We start from the raw sequence: 23,055 nt of genomic DNA, 5'->3' as shown, positions 1-23,055 counted from the left end.
GGGTCCATTCTCGGACGTTTCATGTTTGGTACTTGTTGCGAGTACACAGTTGAGGAGCATAGGAGTTGGGGGTGATACCTACTATGGGTGTCGTTGCGGACCACATTGTGGAGATATTTCTGGGAGTTAGGAGCTGGCGCCGGTCTGAAACCGAGTGGGTCGCCATGCTTCACGAGAATATGTTAAACATGCACGCCACTCGCCGAATTAATAGGTCTCGATCCAGGTCGAGACTGGCAAGTGCGGTACCATACCTGCCGTAGGATAGAGTATCAGTGGAGGGGGGAGTGATGCTGATCTTTTGCCCCCTAATTTGCTTTTGCCCCCGATTGGCCTCGGTGGGAGTGCTTCATAGTTCCGGGGTGGTCTTCTGCGGGTGATTGCACCCGAGCCCGGATGCAGGACGGTATCGTAACTCCCAGGTTCTTCGCTCGGTAGGGTGACGTTCTCTCGGTCGACGGATCGTTTGGGCTCACTCCGAGATGGGTCCAGGTGTACAGACTCTGCAGAGTTAAAACTATACGTATAGCCGCGTCCTCGGTCATGGACAACCCTGTGTCACGACGACTCTCCATTATTTTGGGATATCTCTACCTCTCTCTTATAGCTAACTTGTGTGTGGTGAGCCGCAGCTGCAGTTGGGAAGAGGGGAAGTTGCCCCGTTTCCCTTTAGAATCCAACTGTAGTTGTTGAGAGGCGAAGAGAGGGAGTCTTCACCTCGACCCTAATATGGAGATAGGATGTTGGTGATAGGGACCCTGTTGAGGTAGGTATATCCAATGTGATGAGAGATTGGGATGATGGATATGGAGTTTTATTCTTTATGCTTACTGCTGCATAGGAAACCCGAGCCTATTCCTTAACTATATTTTTGACCACTATCATTAGGCCACTTAAAGCTTGTATACGGATGGTAACGTGAACCTGTCCCAATCCTTGGGGACAGCTCGTGAGTTTGCAGGTTACGAGTTCGACTTTGACAACAACCACGATGGGTGGTACGACTTAGGGTTGCAGTGCTACGCTCAAAAATACCTGTGGAGATGATCGTGAAGATGGAGTTGCTTCCAGAAGCTAGCTACTGCTGCGTTGGTTTTATTCATGTCGTTTTAGCTCAAGGGACATGTATCAGATCGTACTCTCACATTTCTGGGACGTAATAAATAAAATTTGTACTGTTATCGTGTTATGAAATTGATATGCTGAAATGAGTTCTGTATGTGATAGCTACTGATCCATGAACTATCATGAGGATACAGAGAGTTAGATTTCTCCTTACGGAAATCCGATTCGTTTCACCCTCGAGCTTTGAGGAGAGACTGGGGTGAAAAGCTGGCTTTTGTGTGCGGGTGCAGTTGGCAGAGCAGCAGCCGCTATGCATGGAGATCAGCGGTAGTAGCGTCGGCGGTCACTCGCGGCGACCTGCGAGAAGGCGAGAAAAGGACGGATAAGAACACAATTTCATAAAAATACCCCTATCCAACTATTTGCAGTGAATCCTAAAATGGATCACGACTATTAATCGCGATGAGAATATTTGCATTAAACCTTCTAATTTGGATTGCGACTACTCGTTGCGATGCAAATATTTACACAAAACCCCCTACCTGTGGATCGTGATTATTAATCGCGACCTAGTTATTTACAAAAATCCCCCCGCCCTGGTAAGGATTATTCTATTCAACCCTGGCTGCGCTGCTAGTGCCCGAAGAGAGAGGAGAGCAAGGTGCTGAGAGGGCGCGGTGGCCGGTGGATGGCGATGGCGGGCGGCGGGGGACTGAACCGGTCGTCGTCGCGGGGGCAGCTGCCGCCACAAGAGCTTCTCGACGATCTCTGCAGGTAGTTCCCCTAACCCCTAATCCCATCTCGCAACTTCTTCTGGGATTCGCTCAGATCAATCCAGGCCAATCCGAGCTGAATCGCCTCCGCAGCCGCTTCCTGCTGAACGTGCCTAAGGAGGAGCTCGAATCGTTCGAGCGGATCCTGTTCCTGCTGGAGCAGGCGCACTGGTTCTATGAGGACAACTCCGTCGAGCACAACCCCAACCTCAAGTCCCTCTCCTTCAAGGACTTCACCTCCCTCAGTAAGTTCGCCTCTGCCTGAACCCCATCGGAGATTATCGTTGGATTCACCGCTGATGCCGCTGTCCTTGCGTTTTGTGGTGGATTGGATTGGTGGTGTGTGTAGTGTTCAAGAGCTGCACTGCTCTCAGGCCCTACATCGCGCACCTGGATGATATCTACAAGGACTTCAACAACTACAAGTTCCGTGTCCCCGTGTCTGGCGCCATCATCCTGGATGACACCTATGAGAGGGTAATCTACTGATTTTTTTTCTCCAATCTATTGCATTTTAGGAGTTCCCTGATTGAGAATTAAAAATTAGGAGTGGGAATGTAGGTTGCACAACAGCATTTCCTCTATCAAACATTGGAAATGAGGCCCTAAATAATCCTGTGAGTTGTCATGGAAAAACTGTAACTTTAAATAGTAGGATGTGGTATTTTCGTTGCTATCCCCTGAGATGGTCTATAATAAAATTGCCTTACACATACAATTTCGCAAACTGGACTGGAATAAACTAGGCATATGCATAAATTTCCTGTGTTGTTTTTTTTGACCATTTAAGAGCTCAAATTTGTTGGGATTTTTTGTCGTTTTTCATGGTCAATTCACCTTTGCCCCTTCTCTACAGTGCCTGCTTGTTAAGGGATGGAAAGCTGGGGCCAGCTGGAGCTTTCCTCGTGGAAAGAGGAATAAAGATGAGGAAGACCATACTTGTGCTGTTAGAGAAGTAAACTTCTGCTTTTATTATGTATTTATGTTCTGTCCAGACTGTCCACTTTTCTTTTCTCTTTTCTTTTGAGCGATCTCTGCAATTTCTTTCTAGCATATTGTCCTTGCCGGATGGAAATTTTTATTCTTAGATATCATGGAGTGCCATTTGTTGTTTCTAGAACATTATATCCTTGCTTGGTCTGAGTTTATAAATTGTTTACTTTTCCTCAGTGCAAATTTCATTTCTCTAGATTACAATGCTCTTATACTGAAAGCTTGAAATTGAATGCTTTCATTCCTTCATTTCAAATGGCTGTTTAGTTAAGCATGTACATTTCATTGGCAATGGATCCCTTTGACATTGCTTTGGTCTGAAGGAGTTTTTTTTTCCTTGTATGCTATTGGCAAGATGTATGAATCTCATAAAAGACAAGTAGTAAATCACCAGTTTATAATTGTTTTGCAAATAAAAAAGCATGATTAAACTATTTAGCTTCTTAAATGCATTTTTTTTGGGCATAACTTTATTGAGTATAGCACTATAGCATTTTTTTTGTATGATATAGCCAGTGCTTTGCACGAGCTACTTCAATACCTGTGGTGATATCAGCCTTTGTCCAACCTGGAGCAATTATGATGTTTAAATTCAACAACTTCTCTTGTTCAACACATACGTAATTTTCGATAGTAACATCTACACGCATAACAATGCAGGTCCTGGAAGAAACTGGGTGTGATGTTTCTACGCTACTAAATTTGGATGATTACATTGAAGTTTCGATTGGACAACAAAGAGTTCGGCTCTATATCATAACTGGTGTTAAGAGAGATACTGTGTTTGCACCTCAAACAAAGAAGGAAATCAGTGTATGATAAGTTTTGAAATCTTGTTCTCTTCACTTTTATGGGCAGATAGGCAGAATGCATTTTTTCTATTTCTTATTGCTGCTTTGCTTGGCTCCGTTTACACTCTATGAAGACATGTTCGCATAGCTTACCAGTAAAATAAAATATAATGGAAATGGTAGTTTATTGCATAGTTGCTTGACCAGCAAAAACTTCATTTTTGCTATGCGGTAAAGTTAGCTTCATGCTGAATAAAAGGTTGTTACACAGATCTTGATTTTCTGTATGGCAGTCTTTGCTTGCAACTGCAGCGTTTTTTGTCTTCTTCTTCTTCTTTTTTAAATATAGCGTAGACTTTACAGATTGCTTCAAATACGCTATCATTGCCCCCAAAACTGTTAGCTATCACTCTCCCACGTTGTTCGCTACTTTTGTGTGTTTCATGCAAAACTGAAGTTGTTGTTGATTTCATTAATTGACTTTCCTTCTTTACACCTTTGCTGTTTCTGTTGTTTTCCTTTTCTTTTAAAAATTATGAAATGATCACAACTGAGCTACCTTTCTCTGTGCATTTTATAGGAAATCTCATGGCACAGAATTGACGATCTCTTGCCAGCTAGTGATGATGCGGTATCTCGTGGAGTGAATGGAATGAAGCTGTACATGGTTGCACCATTTTTGACGTCAGTATCTTCTGATCCACATTTTGTCTCCTTTATTTTTGGGGCAGATGCTGTTATGGGGCATTAGAAGAAAATCAACAATGTGCTTGTTTTATTTTGCTCCTAAATCTCCTGCTTTTCCAAAGCGTAAATCTGTTGCTTATACATTGTGTTGTGTCTTACCTTGTTCTTTGTCCAGGGGCTTAAAGGCTTGGATTGCCACGCATCGTCCCCCGCTGTATCAGAAATCAGAGGCATCTGCTAGAGGTTTCTTCTGCTCCCTTGTGTACCCATTGTGTTCAGGATTACAAAAGCCAGCTGTTCTTTGAACAATCCAAAAACAAAATTTACCTTAACTGTTTTGCTGAATAGATGTCTAACTGCACTCTGATCATAGTCGAACTTGTAGTTTGTTCTCCTATACCATTTGATCACAGATGGATAACCCGGCATTGGACAGGTACTGTGTGGAAGGCGAAGAATTCATCAAGCGGTGGTGCCCCAGTAGAGAACCCCGTTGCTAGAGCAGGATCTGACGCGCAGCATGTTGACAACCGACCCGGTAGAAGCTTCAGAAACTTCAGGTTTGACACCACAAGCATCCTGCAGTCCATGGAAGCTTCCTTCCTACGCACCTAGGAGCCTGACAAAGCATCAACCCGTGCACTTGCATCCTTGATGTATATAGGCTGTGGTCAGTGTTAATTCCACAAGGACATGATGTCTCCATTTCTGTCTTTTTTTTTCCTTTTCTGGTGGTACCTGTAATCTTTCAGTGCAACAAATGTTTGGGACGTCTTGCCTGTGGTATATATTTATCGCGTTCTGTCAGACGCTTGAATCTGATTTTCTGCTTGCCCCGCTGAGATGTTGCGACTTGTGGTCATTTCGTGCTGATGGGCCCGGATGGCAGTGGGTGGAGCTCGGATCGGCCCATCCACTGGGCCTCCAGGTAGGAGCGGTTATCCCGAAGCGGATTCGCGAGGTGTTCGTTTGCCGTTCGTGGACGCGGCGGTGACCCGATGACGTGCGCGGCGTTGGGCCAGTGGTCTTGTCCGAGCCCTCGCTGTCCTCCCCGGCTTCTCACCTAGAACTAGAAGCTCGATGCGATGGCGACGCTGCTGCGGCCGCCCGCGCTGCACATCTGCGCCGTGAGTGGCGCCGGCGGCGGGAAGGAGAAGTGGGCGCCGCAGCCGCAGCGGTCGTGGTGGGGCGGGAACAAGCCCAGCTTGCCGCGCCAGCCGCGGCAGTCGGGCGGCAATGGGGGGAGAGGAGGCGGGGGCGGGGGCGGCGCGCTGGACCAGGTGCTGGGCGTGCTCCGCCGCGACGGCGAGTTCTTCCAGGCCACCGCCGGCGCCCCGCTCCGCGACGTCTTCTGGCTCCGCTTCCTCGAGAAGAAGCAGAAGCAGCCGAAACCTGTGCCCAAGCCTGCGCAGCAACAGCAGATGCTGCAGGAGGAGGAGGTGGAGGTGGAGGAACTGCCTCGTGAAGCTCCAGCCTTCCCGCCTCCCGCGTACCCGCCAGGTTCCTCACCCCGCGACGAGAGCGCATCTCAATTTGAATCCATTGCGCGCACATCGCCCTGCCCCTGCTGATGACCGCATTTCTCCCGATTTTGGTAGGGTTGTCGTGCGTGGAGCTAATGGCGGCGGACTTCCAAGCCCTCAAGGTGTACGCCGGCAGCGCTAGACACTCTCTCGCGCAGCGATTCCTCCGAAGCAAGGAACAGTCAAAATCTCAACAACAACCTAAACCCAAACCTCAGGAACAGCAGAAAGAGCAGCAGCAGATACTTCAACCCCCGGCCTTCCCTCCACCGTCCTACCCTCCAGGTTTGTAGCACAATGCAGCGAGAGCTCTAGATTTGGTATTCATTGAGCTACTTTATTCCCAGCATTGGATAATTTTCTAAGCGTTACGATAGGTTTATCCTGTATGGAGTTGATGATGGCCGATCTTGAAGCCCTCAAGACGTACATCAACTACTATTCCACCATTCTCACCACCCCGCTTCCCCAGCATTACGATCCCGACCTCCTTGCTCAGTACTTCGCTTCGCGTCCGCACGTCCTCGCATTTCGCACCATTCAGGTTAACTATGATTAAGCTCCCTCAATGTTTTTATTAACCTCTACTTTCTTCTAATTGTTGTAGCTGACAGGTCAGTTGACTGTCAATCTTTGCCGCAGATACTCTTCGCATTTGTCTCAGCTGTGGTAAAGATGCAAATTTCTAAAAGATCTCAGTTAACCGCAGAAGCTACCTATAGCAGTGGCAACAGCAGCAATGGCTTCGATGCTTCTCAATACATGGTCGGCCAACTTCTCAAGGAGATGTTTCTTGACCTTGGACCTACTTTTGTTAAAGGTCGGATAGTCATGCTTAACAGCTTACAAGATGGTAGCAACATGGCTTGGAAAGCTTTTGACACATGTCCTTTCTCATATATGCAGTTGGACAATCCCTTTCTACAAGACCGGATATCATAGGTTCAGAGTTTTGTGAGGTTAGGTAAATTTCTCCTTGTTCTGCATTTTTGTTGCTTCATCAGCTCTCGCTTGACATTTTAGTGGTCCTTGTATTCTTTCTCTATAAATTAACTGATCTGTTGCTACTCAATTTTAGGCCCTCGCTGAATTGCATGAAAGAGTTCCTCCTTTCCCAAGAGAGGATGCGATGAAGATTATTGAGGGAGAATTTGAGTGCCCTGTGTCACATATTTTCAGTTACATTTCGGATGAGCCTGTAGCTGCTGCTTCCTTTGGACAGGTAACATCTTCACGTGCTTCCTTTGTGCTTGTGCTATGTTAGAGCAAGTTATTTGGCATTTATGATGTATTCTTATTTGTTTTTCTGCATCGTAATTTTCAATTTGTACTGTTAGACTCAAGAAACTCTTATAATTTTACTTCAGGTTTACCAGGGTCGGACAGTTGATGGTGCTCTAGTGGCCATAAAGGTTCAGCGGCCAAACCTTCTACCTTCTGTGCTGAGAGACATCTATATTCTACGTCTTGGGGTCTGTATATTTCCATCTAACATATAGTTTTGCTTTTCAGTCATCCAGGGATTTTTGTTGTCCTATGACACGCTTTAAATGTTTGCTCATCAGCTGGCCCTGATCATTATCTGTGATTTTATTTGTTTGCATGGCCCTCTTCATGGGATTTGTTAGTAACAACGACATGTACCTTTTTCAAAGATTAGAAACTGTCCACTGAAAACTAGACATAAGGTTCTTTCGTTATGGATACCCTTTCTCTCACCCTAAAAATGCTGCATCTAGCTTCCCTGTTCGTGAACTTGCTTTAGCTATCAGTTCAGTGTACTAGTGACTGTAGCATTGCAACATGTACCATTGCTTTAGTCTAATCCATGTGATGCTTTTCTATTCGGTTGTTTATTTTCTATAATTTATTTCAGCTTGCTTTCATACGGAAGGTAGCCAACCGAAGAAGTAATATTTCTCTCTATGCTGATGAGTTGGGTAGAGGTTTCGTTGGCGAGTTGGACTACAATATTGAAGCTGCTAACGCTACCAAATTTCTGGTGCTTCTTTGCTCGTCTCCTACCCATGCTTTCTGCTAGCATATGTCCTGTACTCCTGTTCTACTTTGGCTTGGTGTTTTAGCTAATAATTTCTACTCTTGCAGGAGGTTCATTCTAGGTATCCTTTTATGCTAGTTCCTAAGGTTCTTAAACAACTTACTAGAAAGAGGGTTTTAACAATGGAGTGGGTGGCTGGTGAGAACCCCAAGGAGTTGCTTTCTTTGACTAAAGGAGTTTCTGAAAAAGTTCCTGAAGCTTCAGAAAAGCAGAAGTTGGAAGCAAAATCTCGCCTTCTTGACCTGGTACTTACTAATAATTTTGATAAATTATTATCAATCAACCAGTGCTTCCTCTTGGAATTTGGAAATCATTTGGAATTTAAGTTGTTTCATGGGAAGAACTTCTCTATCATTTAACAGCATAACTTAGGTAGTTCAGTAGCCGTGTACCATCTTGCACTTATTTCAAAATCACGGCACTGAAAAACATTTATCTCTTGAATCTTGAGAGGATTTTCTTTATCAGTGGTAGCATAACATGCCAATGATTAGTACATTTCAAAAGATCAATTTGAGCTTGCTGCCCAATATGTTTAACATCTTGTTAATTACTCATAAGGTCAATAAAGGTGTCGAGGCATCACTAGTGCAGCTTCTTGAGACAGGCTTATTGCATGCTGATCCTCATCCTGGCAACTTGCGTTATACTCCTGAAGGTCGTGTTGGGTAAGCTCTACTACAACATAGGTTCACTTGCTGAACATTTACATTGCCGCTTTTCAAGTTTTCCTTCACTCACATTTCGTGTTTTATGAGATGTTTTAACTCCTTTGTGGGTTTGTAGTTGACAACTTGACATGATGCTTGTATGAAAAAAATACTTCTGGAACTATTGACAACATCTTCCTAAATATATCAGGTTTCTTGATTTTGGTTTGCTTTGCATGATGGAGAGGAAACATCAGCGTGCTATGCTTGCAAGCATCATACACATAGTAAATGGAGATTGGTCTTCCCTTGTCTATGATTTGACTGAAATGGATGTAGTTCCACCAAACACCAATCTGCGTCGTGTGACAATGGTAAATCATCAAACTGCAGCTATACCACATATGTTTTATTTTTTAGGTGCTTTCAGTGATTGGTCCCACTCTCTGTATTGAGTGGCATCATATACTTTATGCTTTCAGTTCCTTGGAATTGCCACTTACATGGTCCGATGTTTATATCTGTCTGAAACTAAACGATTAAACGTAAGACAGAAAGTAAATAGAATGAGGAACATAAGTATTTAATCAGTGTCCATTTGCATTCTTGGACTTCATGTAGAACCTATAGCCACTGAAAAAGTTCATTGGTCTACCATGTGCCCACTGATGTCTCAGTGACTTATAGGCCTTGAATCCTCTCAGTGACTTATAGGCCTTGAACCCTCGTGCCAGTGTCACAACAAGTTTCATGTGGTATATTTTGCTAAACATGGACTTATTCTGTGGCATGTGGTAGGATTATTCAAACTTTAAGAATCTTTCTGGTGAAGAAATGCAGTTGGCAATGGTAGATCCGGAGTTCTTTATTGTGGAGTATATTGTCAAATACACATGGTTACTAAAGGTCAATTCCTTCATGCTTGATGCTTTTTTGGACCATTATCTAATGTTATACGCAAAATATTATTTTTGCCAAAAGATTGTGGTATTGATTGACTCCCGCATCTATCTGCTATTCTGCATGCTTCCTCTTCTCCTGTTGGATAGAGAGGAGTTAATTCATTGCCTAATATCCCATGTTGATAATGTGCTTTGGCCCATTGTTTAGTGAAAGTTCTTTTACTTAATAGTATAGTATGGGTAGCTTGGGCTATTTGGGAAAACTAAGAATACATAGTGCTGTCTTTAGTACAGTATATGCTATTCGTTTTTTTACTGTTTGTAATTAGTGTGCCTTCCGTGTATTAGGAGTTGGAGGACGCATTGGGTGAGGTAACCTTTGAAGAAGGAATTCCAGAAATCAAGTTTAGTAAGGTGTGTAGTTAACTCTATTTGTAGGTTCAATTCAGTGCGGTGGTTTGATAATCTCCGTACCTGTCTTTTATCTCAAACTAAGTGGCATAGCTAATGACATTTTTTTCACATTGCTTTTGTGCTTACATACATCTTTTAGGTGCTTGGAAAAATCTGGTCTGTGGCATTTAAATATCACTTCCGTATGCCGCCTTACTACACACTGGTTCTCCGGTCACTTGCTTCTTTGGAAGGTTAGCTTGTTCAATTGAAATTGAGATACCAAACTGGTTCACCATTTGTTTTTTTTATTCAAAGATTTCTGTTTTAATGGTGACTGTTTTCAGAGTTTTTTCTTTCTTTCCTATTGATAGGACTGGCCGTGGCAGCGGATGAGACTTTCAAAACATTTCAAGCAGCATACCCGTATGTTGTTCGGAAGCTTCTTTCCAATAATTCACTTGCGACGAGGAGACTCTTGAACCAGGTATCATTCATTATCTCAATTTAGAACGGTGTGTGTAGATTGTAGAACTAGCCTCTGAGGTAGGTATTGTACTAGGTCCGCCATTGGGGCCTTATTTGTCTTCAATCCCAAAGTTGGACCAATATAACCATATTATGCTGCTCGCTCATGGATTAGGCTGCATTTTGTATTTAAGGTGGATGAGAGTATGAGACTGCATTAATGTGATAACTAACACCAATCAGTTTTCTTACACAGGCAATTTTCAACAAAAAGAAAGAGTTCCAATGGCAGAAGATTTCCGCATTTCTAAAATCGGCTTCAGCAAGGTTTGTTTCATGGTTCTTATTGTTTAGTAAATTGGATCGGTTCATTTTAATGTGGGCTCCTTTCAGGGCTCTCTTGAATTATTTAGATAGTGATATCTTCTTGTTAGTTAAGTGTCGATTCTTAATTGACTGGACTAAAGAATAAAAAAATATGTTGCTTGAATATTTATGTATCACTTCAGCCTTTTTTATTATAAAAAACCTGATTTACCCTATTTAATATTATTAAGTTGGAGCACAGTTTGCTTGGTTTATCAGTTGTATATGTGCACACAACCCTGTATCAGCTTCAGACTCCAGAAAATAGAAGCAACAAAAATGCATGAAAGATTGTAGATGCTTAGTTTATTTAGTTGCTCAAAAATATGATATGCATGTGCCAATAATTACCTGAGCAGTAAGCAGTCAGTTTTTGCTAAATCTTATACACCTGCTGATGTCATTTTCATATGTGAAGGAGCAACTTCAAATATATCGGTGGAGCTTTGCCTGTGCCTGACACAAAGGATGTGAATGTGGATAGGCTTGTAGAGATCAGTGGTTCATTTTCACTTGATCGTGCTACAGCTACACCAGAGAGGGCATTGCATACTGCAAACCTGTGTGTGAGGCTTTTATTATCAAAGGACAGCGCTGTGATTAGAAGACTTATTATGACAGCGGTATTGTATCACATTTTATCTCCACACTCCTCGCTCTACTTATGTCAACCAGCTCTCATGGCTTACTTTTCAGAATGATCAAGTTCTGAGCTCATCCTGTGTCCCGTTGTGCAGAATGCAAAATCTCTTGCCCGTGATCTGATCTCCAGAGACGCACTGATGTTCCGGGTGCTCCTTAGTAAGGTTATTGCGGATGTGGTGTGCCAGTGGATGTTGAATGTCACAGGCTTGAAACGAGTTGCAGAGAACGATGGCCATCTGGTGCTGTCCGAAGAATCATCAACCATGGTGGCGCTCCAGGCTGTGGTAAGAGACCGCAGGATGCAGGTCATATTCTCCAAGTTCGTGAGAGAGTTACGAGAGGAGCCCGTCCTGATGGTCAGGGTGAGCTGGAACATGTTCGTCATCTTGGTCACATCTGCTGCGGTCGGCCTGCACCGTTTCATGGTGTTCCTGTCGGAGAAATACTTGCCGACGCCGCCGACGCCTGTACCTCCGCCGCGGCAGGTTCAGATTCAGACCCTGTAAAGCGCAGCGACCAGGCCGCGAACATAAATGATGGCTATTGGTCGCTCATGTACCGTGCCCCTGTATATAAACGTTACAGGATCAACCAGTAATTCTGTGGCGTGTTCCTAGCAGGTTTCTTACATTCTTCTCTTCTACGAGTTGTTCTTCATTTAGCTGCAGTTGAAACTTGAAACCTGCTTTCGTGGGAGAACGGAAGAATGACTCTGAACAAAAGATCGTAACATTGGGTTCGGTAAAATAGCATTCCCTTGTTTATGCACAGCGGTAATCGAGCTGTAAGCTGTAATTGAACAGCTGACGCCCAGGCTTACCCGGCTCAAAAATGGTTCAGCTCAGTGCACGAACACTGAGCTCGAAGGCTGAATTCGACGACAAAGTGGGCTATTTGGGCCAAAATATGGGCCCATCGTACCGGGAAAGGGCGAGGCAAATAGGCAATTGCTTCATGTTTGTGCTCGACTCCGTCGAGCTGGATCTGAATTCTGAAAGCTGAACAGAGTTTCAGGACAGAGGGCAGAGGAGGGAGAAACAGGCGGAGGATGGTGGGGGGACGAGGAGGAGGGTCGGGGCGGCGGCAGGAGCGGCAGGCCCTGATGGTGGCGTTCGCTCTGGCGCTGCTCATGGGCACCGCCGTCTACTTCCGCATCTGGGCTCGCCAGTCCAGCGACCCCTCCTTCACCGCCGACGACCGCGAGGAGCTCCGGTTCGCCCCTAAATCCTCTTCGCCTTCCTTTTGTTTTTTTCCTCCACGGCTAGTCCAGATTTGTTAAATCTTATTCGGTCCTCAACATAAAAGGAAGGAATCAAATCATCTTTGTTCAAACTTCTGATCACCGGTGATTGGTGGATAAATTGATCCATGTGTTGAGTTCCTAACGCCTTCGTCGTAGAATGCGTCGGTAGTTTCAGTAGAGTTGTGTCCTATTCATGGGCTTTAGGAAGTCATGGATTGAGACGGGCTCCCAAAAACTGATTAAACCCAACAACCTCCTCTTGGTGAACAATTCAGGCAATTGACACAACCAAATCCAGACATTAGAGGAAACAAAAACGAACTGTTGGGTGCTAGCAAGTATTTTTGTTTCCTTCGATGTCTGAACTTGGGATCAACTGATGGATGGAGTTGACTGCTCTGCTTCTTAGCAGAGAAAAGAAATTGGATACACATAGATTAGGTTGTGCAGCCCTGTTTACGCGGTCCATTCTCCTCAATCAATGGCTTATTTGTGGTGAAGTTAAGCCAGGTGTGATCTTGTTCTTCCACACCTAGCAACTTCTTTATTATATGAGCATTTTCATGGCTACCATTCATGTCTTTAGCTTTCGAAAAGAGCAACAATGAGCAATTATCTTTTGCTGGTTTATGTTAACTTAAGCTTCTGCTTCGCATCTTTTCTTATGCATTTTTTGTACATTTATTTATTTGTTTGTTTATTTTGCTGCATCAACCCTCAGGAGGCAATTTGAACAAGCAAACCTAGAAGCAATGGATGAATCTGCCGAATGGAGAATGAAATATGACAAAGAATTTGAGAAAACCAGGCAGCTGCAAGATGAACTTTCAAAGGTATTGCTAGATATTTGTATGTAGCTATGCTCCTCAGACACTCCCGCAATGCTCATGTGAGAATTCTCTTCACAGGTTAAGGCCACATTGGCTGGTACAGCCAGGCGTCTTGAGTTGTTGCAAAAGGTAGATTTTTAGGTCAAATTGTATCCCTTTTATCTCTATTATGCCATGCCCTTTAACCCTGTGCCACCTTTCAATTTTCACCTGTGCTTCCTCTCCACACTCTATGTGCACACCCCATTTAATCATTTTCATTGCTTCAGGATAATGAGATGTGGAAGCGGCAGACTGAATCACTGAAGCAGAAGTGCAATTGCACTATTCCATTGAAAACCATGCAAGATTAAGGATGTGGCAGGGTTTTTTCAACTTATTTGGTTGATTAGCTCAAAGCTTTTTGTTTGTTCAGCACCAGAGGGAGGAAAGCTAGATTGAGGTCTGGGAATTGGAATAGATGAATTGAAGAAATGGCTGCCATAGTAGTTGGTACGTTTACTACTGATGGTGAACTTCATACTTCATCGGAAGTGATCGGTTGCCCGCCCATGAGTAGCAATGCAGAATACCGTAGGCACAACCTATGATATGGCGGTTAGCTCCTTATTTCATTAAGGATTTCAAGTTTTTAGTAATTTTGGATTGGCACTCTCTACCTGTAAATACAGTGTATTAAGGGAGCAAAAAATTAGTGCCAAGGTACAAAACCAGGACACGCTTATTGGCAAAAACTTTGTTAATGCTTATCTAAAAAAGGGTGCCAATTGGATTACAGCACATGAAGCTGCCTTACCTCACGCTGTCGCTTAAATTGCCCACGGTTTTTATCCCCCTCCACCCCCACGTTTTCGTTTCTTTTTCTTTTTTTTTTTGGGCACAAGTTGTGTGTAGCGATTGGGGATAGCAACAGGTACATACCTGTCGGGTAATGCCTCCCCAAACCTACACCCATTACAACAAAACACCCCACACCTACCATCCACCTTGGGTCTTAAATTCCCCCACACCCATCGGGGAACGGGTACCTAGCAGGTGACACGTACCTGCTTCAATATAATTGTAATTGTGAAAGCAACATTAAATCACCATTTTATCAATAATTTTAGTAATACAATAATAATATAAGATAATAATACTAGTTTTAACTATGTCACATGCAAATGAAGTCTCTCATCTCTTCAACTATATGATATATATTAGAAATAATTTTAAGTATCATATGTAAATAGGTCCCCAACGGGTGGCGGGTACGGGATGCAAGAATGCACCCACACCCACTACACTCAATGGGTGAAGGAATCACCCACTAAGACACCCGTTGGGGGAGAAAAATCCCCATACCCATAGGGTTTTTACCCACAGGTAAACCGGTGGTGGGTACCTATTGACATCCCTAGTCACGATGAAGAAAAACAGCACATTTGAGCGCCAAACTTTGCAGCACTCGGATGGTGTGATTTCAGCCATTCGAATGCTGAAGATCAGGAGCATTGCCCAGATCGGCTGGGGTCTAAAGAATTGCACTGGTGACACACTGGCTTCAGGTGTAACGGCATGATACAAGACCACGCGCCAGTTTTTCAAAAAAGAAGGGGAAAAAACGACCATGCGCCAGATTTTATTGCATTACAGTTCACAGAAAAGTGTCGTAAGCAGTTAAGCACTTCAAGGTTCGAATTTACAAGACAAAACGGCATGCCACGCTAGTACATACAAAGAGGTCGTTCAAACACTACACACGCAGTCAAGGGAGCAGCAGTATCTTGCCAATGTGGGTGCTAGTTTCCATCAACCTGTGCGCCTCAGCTGCTTCAGATAACGGGAACGTCTTGTAAATCACAGGCTTTACCTTGCCAGCGGGAGCGGCGACCGCAGGCCACACATTCTTTTCCACCTCGCTGACGATCTGAGCTTTATTGGCAGGGCTTCTACCACGCAGTCCGGCAGCTGCACAATATTTTGATAGTTGATCAAGAGCCAAAATAGAACACAGCATTTAGGAAGCCTACAAGCGCATATACACATATGAAGGGAACAGCCAAACTGACAAAACGTATCAAATAGTGAAATGGCATAACAACATGTACAGAGCATCACTGAAATATAGAAGGGTTGTCATTGCCTGTAGATCTACGCAACTGACAAAAAATACCTTGAATGGTCAAGCGCCGTGCAAGAACAGGTTGCAGGTTCACTTCAGCTGCAGCGCCTCCTTGGAAGCCAATGATGAAAAGTCTACCATCAACACCTAAGCTATTCAGGTTGCGCTGGAGATACAATCCTCCAATATTGTCCAGAATGACATCAACACCTGGTAAAGAGATTTTCAGATCACAATCTGTAAAACATGTAAATTTAACGATAATGCCTTGGTACAAGAAATGAACAGGGGTAGCTCTTCCAAGGAGAAATGCTACAAAGAATGAGATCCGCATTCAGGTAGTATGACAACGCAGACCATGCGAACAGTTTGACGAGAGATAATAAGGTGGCAGGTTATACCCTTTCCGTTGGTTTCCTGTTTAACACGTTCAACAAAGTCTTCAGTTTTGTAGTTTATGCATACATCAGCACCCAAACCTTTGCAAGCTGCTAGTTTTTCTTCGCTTCCTATAACATTCTCATGGAATTAGTAGGGATATTACTGATAAAATTAGACTATAATACCATTTCCATTACAGTGAACAAACCTGCAGTCACAAAAACCTTAATTCCGAGGTGCTTTGCAATCTGTATAGCAAAAGTACCAATTCCACTTGATCCTCCATGGATCTACAAAATTGAAGGTGCACAGTCATCAGGAACAAACAGAGACAAAGAGATTCGCTTTAATCCTGTGCAAAGAAGAACAATTGTGGGCACCATTTCCAAGACAGTTAAGTAATTGCCGAGTGACTCTGGAGCTGATTAGGTGCCAGTGAAGAACCTGGCACCTCTTTTAGTACCTTTATTTAGCCTAACCAACTTGGTTTAGGATTGGGACTAAGAAGCCTTTGTCGTCGTTGTTCTTGTACCTTTATTTTAGGTGTTGTTTTTTATTGCCAGTCTTAAGGCTAAGGCATGCAATTTCTGATGTTTATTGATTTATGTATATAATATCGGGATCAAAGAATCCTGATGTCATCCAATTCCCTAGAGGATGCATATCGACTGACTACTGTGTTCTCTTGGATGTAGCTCTGGAGAAGGAAAGGGAGCCTTTTCTTACCAGGAACGATTCACCGGGTGAGAGATGGCTGGTCATGAAGACGGTCGACCAGACGGTGCAGGCCACCTCCGGCAAGCCGGCTGCGTCCGTTAACGACACCCCCTCCGGCACGGGCAGCAGCTGCCCCGCCGGCACCACCACTTTCTCCGCGTACCCGCCGCCGCTTAGCAACGCGCACACCTGCGAGGAAACAGCAAATTGCAACAGAAGAAGCCAAATCTCAATTTGCCACTGGAGCAAAGCAGCTGATTCACCTCACCTTGTCGCCGACGGACCATCGCGAGGGCACGTTGGGCCCGAGCGCGAGGATGGTGCCGGAGCACTCGAGCCCCGGATACGGGGACGCGCCAGCGGGCGGCGGGTGGCGGCCGTGGCGCTGGAGCGTGTCGGCGCGGTTGACGCCCGCGGCGGCGACCTGGAGGAGGACCTCGCCTTCTCCCAGCGGCGCGGGGTCCTCCACCTCCTGGGCCTCTAGCACCTCCGGCCCGCCGCCGCGCGTGATCACCACCGCCCTCATCTTCTTCCTCCCTCCGGCCGCCTCACCCCCACGCGTCCGCTTGCCCGCTGCAGCTGCTTGGTCCTTTCGATACTCCACTGGAAACTGCAGTACGTTCAAGCCTACGGACTCTGCTTTTGGACCTGGCCAATTTGTCTGTGGGCCAAGTCCTGCCTGCGGGTCGACTGAATGGAATGAGCCGCTCGATTTGGCCCGGCCCAAGAAGTTTGGGTACCAACTAGTATCGTGTTACAGGCTTACAGCCATAACACCCTGCTGCTCTCAAAAAACAAAAAAAGCCATAACACCCGAACAAAATGAAAATGGGGACGCGGAAGGAATTTCAGTGCCAGACAAGATACGACGACGGTAGGCAGTTGATCACCATCTCTTGAACCAGAACGAACCAAGATGTCATGGAGGAAGAGCCTTTATCTAAGAAATTCCATATAACAATTTCATTAATTTTCTCAAAAAAAATCGTAACGAGAATATACTCGTGTTGTACTCTCGAGTTCAAATCAGACTAGTCGTACGACGAGTTCAAAACTTCAAATCGACCTGGGAGGCAAACGAGTCACTTAAAGTATACCAGGTTTGGCCCATGTACTGGTCTCCCCTGCCGGCCCAAACAAGCGCTGCGGCCCAGCTGCACCTAGGCGATCAAGAGCAGCACCGCATGAAGACTCCGAGTCTGAGCCGTCCGTGCGGGATCCAACGGCAGCACGGCTCGTGGTTTCCCACCGAGGAGCGCGGGGTTTAGTCCCACCTCGGCGAGCCAGCGAGCCGCAGACGGGAGAGCTGGCTGCATAAGGAGGCCCTGGGCCTCCGTTGCTCCATACTTACCTGGACGAGGTCGATGGGCGATCAAGAAGGCCCATGGCCTAGATCAGTGGCCCACATTGCACTTGGTGGGTGCGCTGGTCTACCATCTCCCCAAGTGGGAGAGTGGACGTCATAATTTGTGGCAGAGGGGGTACGCGTTCGCGCGGCCCCCGCCAATTCTAAGAAATTAAATTTTGGTCTTTGCTAGTTTAGTTTGAGTTAGGTCTTTTCTGAGAGCGCCAATTCTTACCAACTTGAACTTTGGTCCCTCTTCTAGTTTACGAATGTGAGTTAGGTCCTTGCTGATAGTGGAAGGGGGATCTTTGCGACTCAAATTGTACTGTGAATTTTACTTAGGTTCCTATCAAGCTCCGGGAATTTGGCAGCATCATGGGGAATGGATCTGGAGGATGGAATATGACAAAAGAATTTGAAGGAAAAACTGTGCGAGATGAACTTGTATTGGCTATGCTCCTCAAACACTATCCGTGGCCAATTGGGTATACTTGTGAGAATTTTCGCTACAGGTTAAAGCTCTTTTACTGGTACAACCAGGAGACTTGGTCGGGGGGTTTGCCAAATTCTAGCTTTTTCGTCGTTATATCATGCTTGTTTTGCTTATGCTTACTCTCCGTTCATTTTCTTAATTATTTTTGAACTCTCTCTGTGCATGCCCCGCTTAAAATCGTTTGCACTGCTGCAGGCTAGTGAGATGTGGAAGAGGCAGACTCAATCATTGAGGCGGCAATGCACTCTTCCGTTGAAAAAATGAAAACTATCCAAGATTAATGACATGACAACAACTTCTCAGCTTCTTCTGCAGATAAGCTCAAAAACTTAAACTTTTGGATTGCTCGGCACCAAGGGAGGAAATCTCTTTTGACGTATGGTTTGTTTGCTACTGACGGTGAGCAGCACTTTTCATTTGAAATGATTAGCAGCGACTTTATGAGTGGCTGTGCAAACTGTCATCAAAGTTTACTGAACAATGTCATCAACACTTCACAGACCCAATTGACAAGATAATTGCTCGTACGAAAGGATCCAATTTACAAGATAAGAAGCCATGCCACTCAGTACATGATACAAGGAGGTCGTCACAGAAGTTGCAGATGTCCCAAAACTCCCTCGTCCGAAAGTGAGCGCACAAACACTACATATGTAGTCCTGGAAGCAGAAGTATCTTGCCGATGTGGGTGCTAGCTTCCATCAATCTGTGAGCCTCAGCCGCTTCAGATAACGGGAACGTCTTGTAAATCACCGGCTTCACCTTGCCAGCCGCGACAGCGGGCCACACATTCTTTTCCACCTCACTGACGATCTGTGCTTTATTGGCAGGGCTTCTGCTGCGAAGTCCAGCAGCTGCGCAAGATCATGAAATTTTAATGAAGCATTAAAATTGGACACAGTATTTAGAAATCCTACAGGAACATATACACCTATAATGACAACAGCCAAAGATTGACGAAACATATCAAATAGTGAAATGGCAGAACAACACATACACTGAAATTTAGAAGGGTTGGCATTGCCTATTATAGACCTAAGCAACCAAAATTACCTTGTACAGTCAAGCGCCGTGCAAAAACGGCTTGCAGGTTTACTTCAGCTACAGTGCCTCCTTGGAAGCCAATGATGAAGAGTCTACCATCAACGCCTAAGCTGTTCAGATTGCGCTGGAGATATGATCCTCCAATATTGTCCAGAATGACATCAACACCTGGTAAACAATTTTCAGATTACAGTATGTACAGCGTGTAAATTTGGTGATGGTGTCTCCGTACATAATAATGAATAATAGTAGTTCATCCAAAGGAGAATGCTAGAAAGAGTGTTATCAGAATTCAGGTACCAGCGTCATAGTATGACAATGCAGACCTTGCCTAGAATACAAACGACCATAGATAATACTAAGTTGGTACTAGGTTATACCCTTTCCATTGGTTTCCTGTTTGACACGGTCAACAAAGTCTTCTGTTTTGTAGTTTATGCATACATCGGCACCCAAACCTTTGCAGGCTGCTAGTTTTTCTTCGCTTCCTATAATACGTTAGACAGAATTAGTAGGGGCATTACCAAGAGCAATTAGCTGTAATATCATTTACGTTACAACGAACAGACCTGCAGTGACAAAAACCTTAATTCCGAGGTGCTTTGCAATCTGTATAGCAAAAGTACCGATTCCACTTGATCCTCCGTGGATCTGCAAAATTGAAGAACACATTCATCAGGAACAAACAGAGACAAAGAAAGTCACTTTAATTCTGTATTAAGAACACCAATTGTGCACACAATTTCCTGGCAGCTAAGCAATTGCAGAGAGACCCAGCCGACCATTAGGTGGTAGTTAAGAATTCGGTAGCTCTTTTAGTACCTTTATTATTATTTAGCCTGCCCAACTTGCTTGGGCTGTTGTTGTTGTACCTTTATTTTAGGCGTGCTTTACAATTCTCAGTCTCATAGGATGCAATTTCTAAACCAGCAAGTAAATACTCGACACACAGATATCATTTCTGATGTTTTATGTATACAAAATTGGGATCAAAGGATCCTGCTGTCAATCCATTCCCTAGAGGATGTGTATCGACTGGCTAGTGGCTACTAGGTTCTCTTGGACGCAGCCGTGGAGGATATATAATAAGAGAGTTGTTCTTACAAGGAATGATTCGCCGGGGGAGAGGTGACTGATCATGAACACGGTTGACCAGACGGTGCAGGACACCTCAGGCAATCCGGCTGCGTCCGTCAGAGACACTCCCTCCGGTATCGGCATTAGCTGCCCCGCTGGCACCACCACCTTCTCCGCGTACCCGCCACCGCTAAGCAGCGCGCAGACCTGCAAAGCAACAGCAAAGTGACGCAAAACCAGTCACAACAGCAGCATCAGCAGAAGCAAACCCCAATCCACCGTAGAAGCAGGCACGCGGTCGATTCGCGCTTCACCTTGTCTCCGACGGCCCACCGCGAGGGGACGTTGGGGCCGAGCGCGAGGATGGTGCCGGAACACTCGAGCCCCGGGTAAGGGGACGCGCCGGCAGGCGGCGGGTACCGGCCCATCCGCTGGACCGTGTCCGCGCGATTGACGCCCGCGGCGGCGACCTCGAGGAGCACCTCACCTTCGCCTGGCGCGGGGGGATCCTCCACCTCCCGCGCCTCCAGTACCTCCGGCCCGCCGGGGCGCGCGATCACCACTGCCCTCATCTCCCTCCCCTCCTCCTCAGTCCTCGTCGCGTCCGCTTGCTCACTGTCAACGAAGTTGCTTGCCCCCTTCCGATAACTCCACCCAACTGCCACGCTTATTTCTTGGTCTTAATTTACAGAATTGGGATGGGCTCACTCGATTTATCTCGGCCGGCGAATGTCTTTTCTGTTTGTCGTTGCGGTTTTCTTTGCAGAAGTGATGGAGACTGAGCATAGGCTAGCAAGGCTTGTCCACCTAAAACATGGAGGACGGGAGATTATTGGTCCATCCATCGCAGTTCACGCAAGAATATCATCAGCACTTGAACGATCAAATTTGAACCATTTCGTACCATCAACCAATCGCATTGAATTCATTATACACCCTTTTATCCAGGCCAACCATCCAAGTGAAACATACCATCCATTTCCATTTAGTACAAGCAATCAAGCACAACCGAAATGGCTTCGCTTGCCAGCCACACTGCAACCTTTGCAGTTGAGATGCCAATGCCAATGCCATGAATCCGACCCATCATGGAAGGGACGAAAATTCTAAGGCCACGGAAGATGGGCATGTGGGCACCGTAGTTTCAGCATGAACGAACCATGTTGAGATTAAGTTACGACTTATACTGCTGAGAGATCCTTGTAATTGCTTTGATGAACCACAAGATTTCATTCTTAGCGAGATCATGGATGATGTAGCTTACAACTAAAAAGTTGCCATGATGACTTTTCATCGAAAAGTAAAAAAAAAAAACGGAGAAAGGATTACACTACACCTCCTACTATTCAAAGATTACCATTCATTCTCTCCGAGCAGTGCACGTTCCAGCCTTCTAGGCGAAACAAAGTTCGATTGGGACATTTACTGGCGGTTAAATTCGAGTTCAAATCAGATTAATAAAAAAATTTCAAGTTCAAATCGGCCTGGAGGTGGAACGAGCCCACCAATCGTGCGTGAAGTTTTGGCCCATAAACTGGTCTCGCTAGTCGGCCCAATCGAGCACTGCGGCCTTGTCTCCTGGGTTGAAGGATCGTGCCGTCTGGATGGGATTCTCTCTCAGGAGCGCGCAGGGGTTTGTTTAGTCCCACCTCGGCGAGCCAGCGAGCCGCGGACGGGCGACCTGCCTACATAAGGAGGCCCTGGGCCACCGTTGCTCCATACTTACCTGGACGGGGTCGATGGGCGATCAAGAAGGCCCATGGCCTAGATCAGTGGCCCACATTGCACTTGGTGGGTGCGCTGGTCTACCATCTCCCCAAGTGGAAGGGTGGATGTCATAATTTGTGGCAGAGGGGGTACGCGTTCGCGCGGCCCCTGCCAATTCTAACAAATTAAACTTTAGTCTCTGTCTTTTGTCTATGCGATTTGGAAATTTTACTTTGGTCGTTTTAACGCGTGCACCGGGATGACAAGCTGTGTCTGTTTCAGTTCAACAATTTGGCATCAAGCTGCATAGGCTCTTTTCAGTTCAACAAAGCCAGCAGTGCATGATGAGCAATTTCACGGGTGAACAAATCTCTCAAAATCAGCTTACGCGAGTAACGAAACAAAACAGTATTTTTTTCTCACAACAAATCAGCCATTTCAGCTTTTCAGCCAACTTATAAGCTGAAGCGAACAGACGCAACCTCTGCATCTAATGGTGAATTTGGCATCTGAAGCGAACAGACGCAACCTCTGCATCTAATGGTGAATTTGGCATCTGAAGCGAACAGACGCAACCTCTGCATCTAATGGTGAATTTGGCATCTAATGGTGAATTTGCGAACAGACGCAACCGCTACATCTAATGTTGAATTTGATCATGGAATTGGAACTTTCAGTGTCACGTACAGGGTGACACTACACTACACATCAAGAGTCGTTTCGTTTGGGATGAGACTGAACTGGATTTACTGGAGTCGTTTTCCACGATCGAATATCTCGGATACTTTGCTGTATATCC

General features: G+C 45.3%; 5 protein-coding genes and 2 non-coding genes across 8 annotated transcripts; 5 read left to right on the top strand and 2 right to left on the bottom strand.

Moving 5' to 3' along the window:
- The first annotated feature begins 1,678 nt into the window (after nucleotides 1-1,678).
- Nucleotides 1,679-5,131, top strand: LOC117841462 (mRNA-decapping enzyme subunit 2). Its single transcript, XM_034721850.2, has 8 exons — nucleotides 1,679-1,839; nucleotides 1,932-2,083; nucleotides 2,188-2,315; nucleotides 2,695-2,793; nucleotides 3,492-3,644; nucleotides 4,203-4,306; nucleotides 4,485-4,552; nucleotides 4,746-5,131. Exons 1-8 carry the CDS (start codon nucleotides 1,754-1,756, stop codon nucleotides 4,922-4,924), a joined length of 969 nt encoding a protein of 322 aa, XP_034577741.1. The 5' UTR covers nucleotides 1,679-1,753; the 3' UTR covers nucleotides 4,925-5,131.
- Nucleotides 5,132-5,287: 156 nt separating this feature from the next.
- On the top strand, nucleotides 5,288-11,943 carry LOC117841459 (uncharacterized). 2 transcript variants are annotated; one of them, XM_034721846.2, is made up of 18 exons: nucleotides 5,288-5,809; nucleotides 5,908-6,117; nucleotides 6,210-6,376; nucleotides 6,475-6,652; nucleotides 6,739-6,791; nucleotides 6,911-7,054; nucleotides 7,200-7,304; nucleotides 7,709-7,834; nucleotides 7,939-8,136; nucleotides 8,453-8,559; nucleotides 8,753-8,915; nucleotides 9,340-9,447; nucleotides 9,792-9,857; nucleotides 9,997-10,090; nucleotides 10,211-10,323; nucleotides 10,561-10,631; nucleotides 11,089-11,293; nucleotides 11,408-11,943. In XM_034721846.2, exons 1-18 carry the CDS (start codon nucleotides 5,395-5,397, stop codon nucleotides 11,819-11,821), a joined length of 2,937 nt encoding a protein of 978 aa, XP_034577737.1. In that variant the 5' UTR covers nucleotides 5,288-5,394; the 3' UTR covers nucleotides 11,822-11,943. The 2 variants fall into 2 exon arrangements, with proteins under 2 accessions (XP_034577737.1, XP_034577738.1); XM_034721847.2 differs by lacking the exon at nucleotides 9,340-9,447 and having other exon boundaries at nucleotides 5,290-5,809.
- Nucleotides 11,944-12,091: 148 nt separating this feature from the next.
- On the top strand, nucleotides 12,092-14,168 carry LOC117841464 (uncharacterized). Its single transcript, XM_034721851.2, has 4 exons — nucleotides 12,092-12,527; nucleotides 13,280-13,391; nucleotides 13,467-13,517; nucleotides 13,658-14,168. Exons 1-4 carry the CDS (start codon nucleotides 12,364-12,366, stop codon nucleotides 13,739-13,741), a joined length of 411 nt encoding a protein of 136 aa, XP_034577742.1. The 5' UTR covers nucleotides 12,092-12,363; the 3' UTR covers nucleotides 13,742-14,168.
- Nucleotides 14,169-14,983: 815 nt separating this feature from the next.
- On the bottom strand, nucleotides 14,984-17,201 carry LOC117841461 (uncharacterized). Its single transcript, XM_034721849.2, has 6 exons — nucleotides 16,859-17,201; nucleotides 16,600-16,779; nucleotides 16,082-16,163; nucleotides 15,894-16,001; nucleotides 15,544-15,702; nucleotides 14,984-15,338 (listed from the first exon to the last, which is right to left on the bottom strand). Exons 1-6 carry the CDS (start codon nucleotides 17,114-17,116, stop codon nucleotides 15,136-15,138), a joined length of 990 nt encoding a protein of 329 aa, XP_034577740.1. The 5' UTR covers nucleotides 17,117-17,201; the 3' UTR covers nucleotides 14,984-15,135.
- Nucleotides 17,202-17,933: 732 nt separating this feature from the next.
- LOC117841812 (U1 spliceosomal RNA) lies at nucleotides 17,934-18,094 on the top strand. The gene has a single exon (XR_004637393.1). It is a non-coding gene; the product is annotated as a U1 spliceosomal RNA (small nuclear RNA).
- A 779-nt stretch (nucleotides 18,095-18,873) lies between these two features.
- Nucleotides 18,874-21,310, bottom strand: LOC117841460 (uncharacterized). The gene is made up of 6 exons (XM_034721848.2): nucleotides 20,864-21,310; nucleotides 20,577-20,756; nucleotides 20,042-20,123; nucleotides 19,853-19,960; nucleotides 19,482-19,640; nucleotides 18,874-19,282 (listed from the first exon to the last, which is right to left on the bottom strand). The coding sequence occupies exons 1-6, from the start codon at nucleotides 21,119-21,121 to the stop codon at nucleotides 19,074-19,076; spliced, it is 996 nt and encodes a 331-aa protein (XP_034577739.1). The 5' UTR covers nucleotides 21,122-21,310; the 3' UTR covers nucleotides 18,874-19,073.
- Nucleotides 21,311-22,267: 957 nt separating this feature from the next.
- On the top strand, nucleotides 22,268-22,427 carry LOC117841847 (U1 spliceosomal RNA). The gene has a single exon (XR_004637425.2). It is a non-coding gene; the product is annotated as a U1 spliceosomal RNA (small nuclear RNA).
- The last annotated feature ends 628 nt before the right edge of the window (nucleotides 22,428-23,055 follow it).

Source organism: Setaria viridis, chromosome 1 (assembly GCF_005286985.2).
Source record: "Setaria viridis chromosome 1, Setaria_viridis_v4.0, whole genome shotgun sequence".
Classification (NCBI taxonomy): Eukaryota; Viridiplantae; Streptophyta; class Magnoliopsida; order Poales; family Poaceae; genus Setaria; species Setaria viridis.
Note: the sequence above shows the minus strand (reverse complement) of the source record. Positions and strands in the feature narration are given on the sequence as shown.

What these genes read in the sequence shown, in the direction of transcription:
- LOC117841462 (XM_034721850.2), top strand. Translation starts at nt 1,754, where the DNA reads ATGGCGATGGCGGGCGGCGGGGGACTGAACCGGTCGTCGTCGCGGGGG. An exon ending in TGGATGACACCTATGAGAGG is followed by an intron (nt 2,316 to 2,694) that starts GTAATCTACTGA and finishes CCTTCTCTACAG; the next exon opens with TGCCTGCTTGTTAAGGGATG. An exon ending in ATCAGAGGCATCTGCTAGAG is followed by an intron (nt 4,553 to 4,745) that starts GTTTCTTCTGCT and finishes GGCATTGGACAG; the next exon opens with GTACTGTGTGGAAGGCGAAG.
- LOC117841464 (XM_034721851.2), top strand. Translation starts at nt 12,364, where the DNA reads ATGGTGGGGGGACGAGGAGGAGGGTCGGGGCGGCGGCAGGAGCGGCAG. An exon ending in GACGACCGCGAGGAGCTCCG is followed by an intron (nt 12,528 to 13,279) that starts GTTCGCCCCTAA and finishes ATCAACCCTCAG; the next exon opens with GAGGCAATTTGAACAAGCAA. An exon ending in GTCTTGAGTTGTTGCAAAAG is followed by an intron (nt 13,518 to 13,657) that starts GTAGATTTTTAG and finishes TCATTGCTTCAG; the next exon opens with GATAATGAGATGTGGAAGCG.
- LOC117841461 (XM_034721849.2), bottom strand. Translation starts at nt 17,116, where the DNA reads ATGAGGGCGGTGGTGATCACGCGCGGCGGCGGGCCGGAGGTGCTAGAG. An exon ending in TAAGGTTTTTGTGACTGCAG is followed by an intron (nt 16,002 to 16,081) that starts GTTTGTTCACTG and finishes AGAATGTTATAG; the next exon opens with GAAGCGAAGAAAAACTAGCA. An exon ending in ACGGCGCTTGACCATTCAAG is followed by an intron (nt 15,339 to 15,543) that starts GTATTTTTTGTC and finishes AATATTGTGCAG; the next exon opens with CTGCCGGACTGCGTGGTAGA.
- LOC117841460 (XM_034721848.2), bottom strand. Translation starts at nt 21,121, where the DNA reads ATGAGGGCAGTGGTGATCGCGCGCCCCGGCGGGCCGGAGGTACTGGAG. An exon ending in GGTGGGCCGTCGGAGACAAG is followed by an intron (nt 20,757 to 20,863) that starts GTGAAGCGCGAA and finishes GTTGCTTTGCAG; the next exon opens with GTCTGCGCGCTGCTTAGCGG. An exon ending in CCCCCGGCGAATCATTCCTT is followed by an intron (nt 20,124 to 20,576) that starts GTAAGAACAACT and finishes TCAATTTTGCAG; the next exon opens with ATCCACGGAGGATCAAGTGG.
- LOC117841459 (XM_034721846.2), top strand. Translation starts at nt 5,395, where the DNA reads ATGGCGACGCTGCTGCGGCCGCCCGCGCTGCACATCTGCGCCGTGAGT. An exon ending in TAGGTTCAGAGTTTTGTGAG is followed by an intron (nt 6,792 to 6,910) that starts GTTAGGTAAATT and finishes ACTCAATTTTAG; the next exon opens with GCCCTCGCTGAATTGCATGA. An exon ending in CTAAAATCGGCTTCAGCAAG is followed by an intron (nt 10,632 to 11,088) that starts GTTTGTTTCATG and finishes TCATATGTGAAG; the next exon opens with GAGCAACTTCAAATATATCG.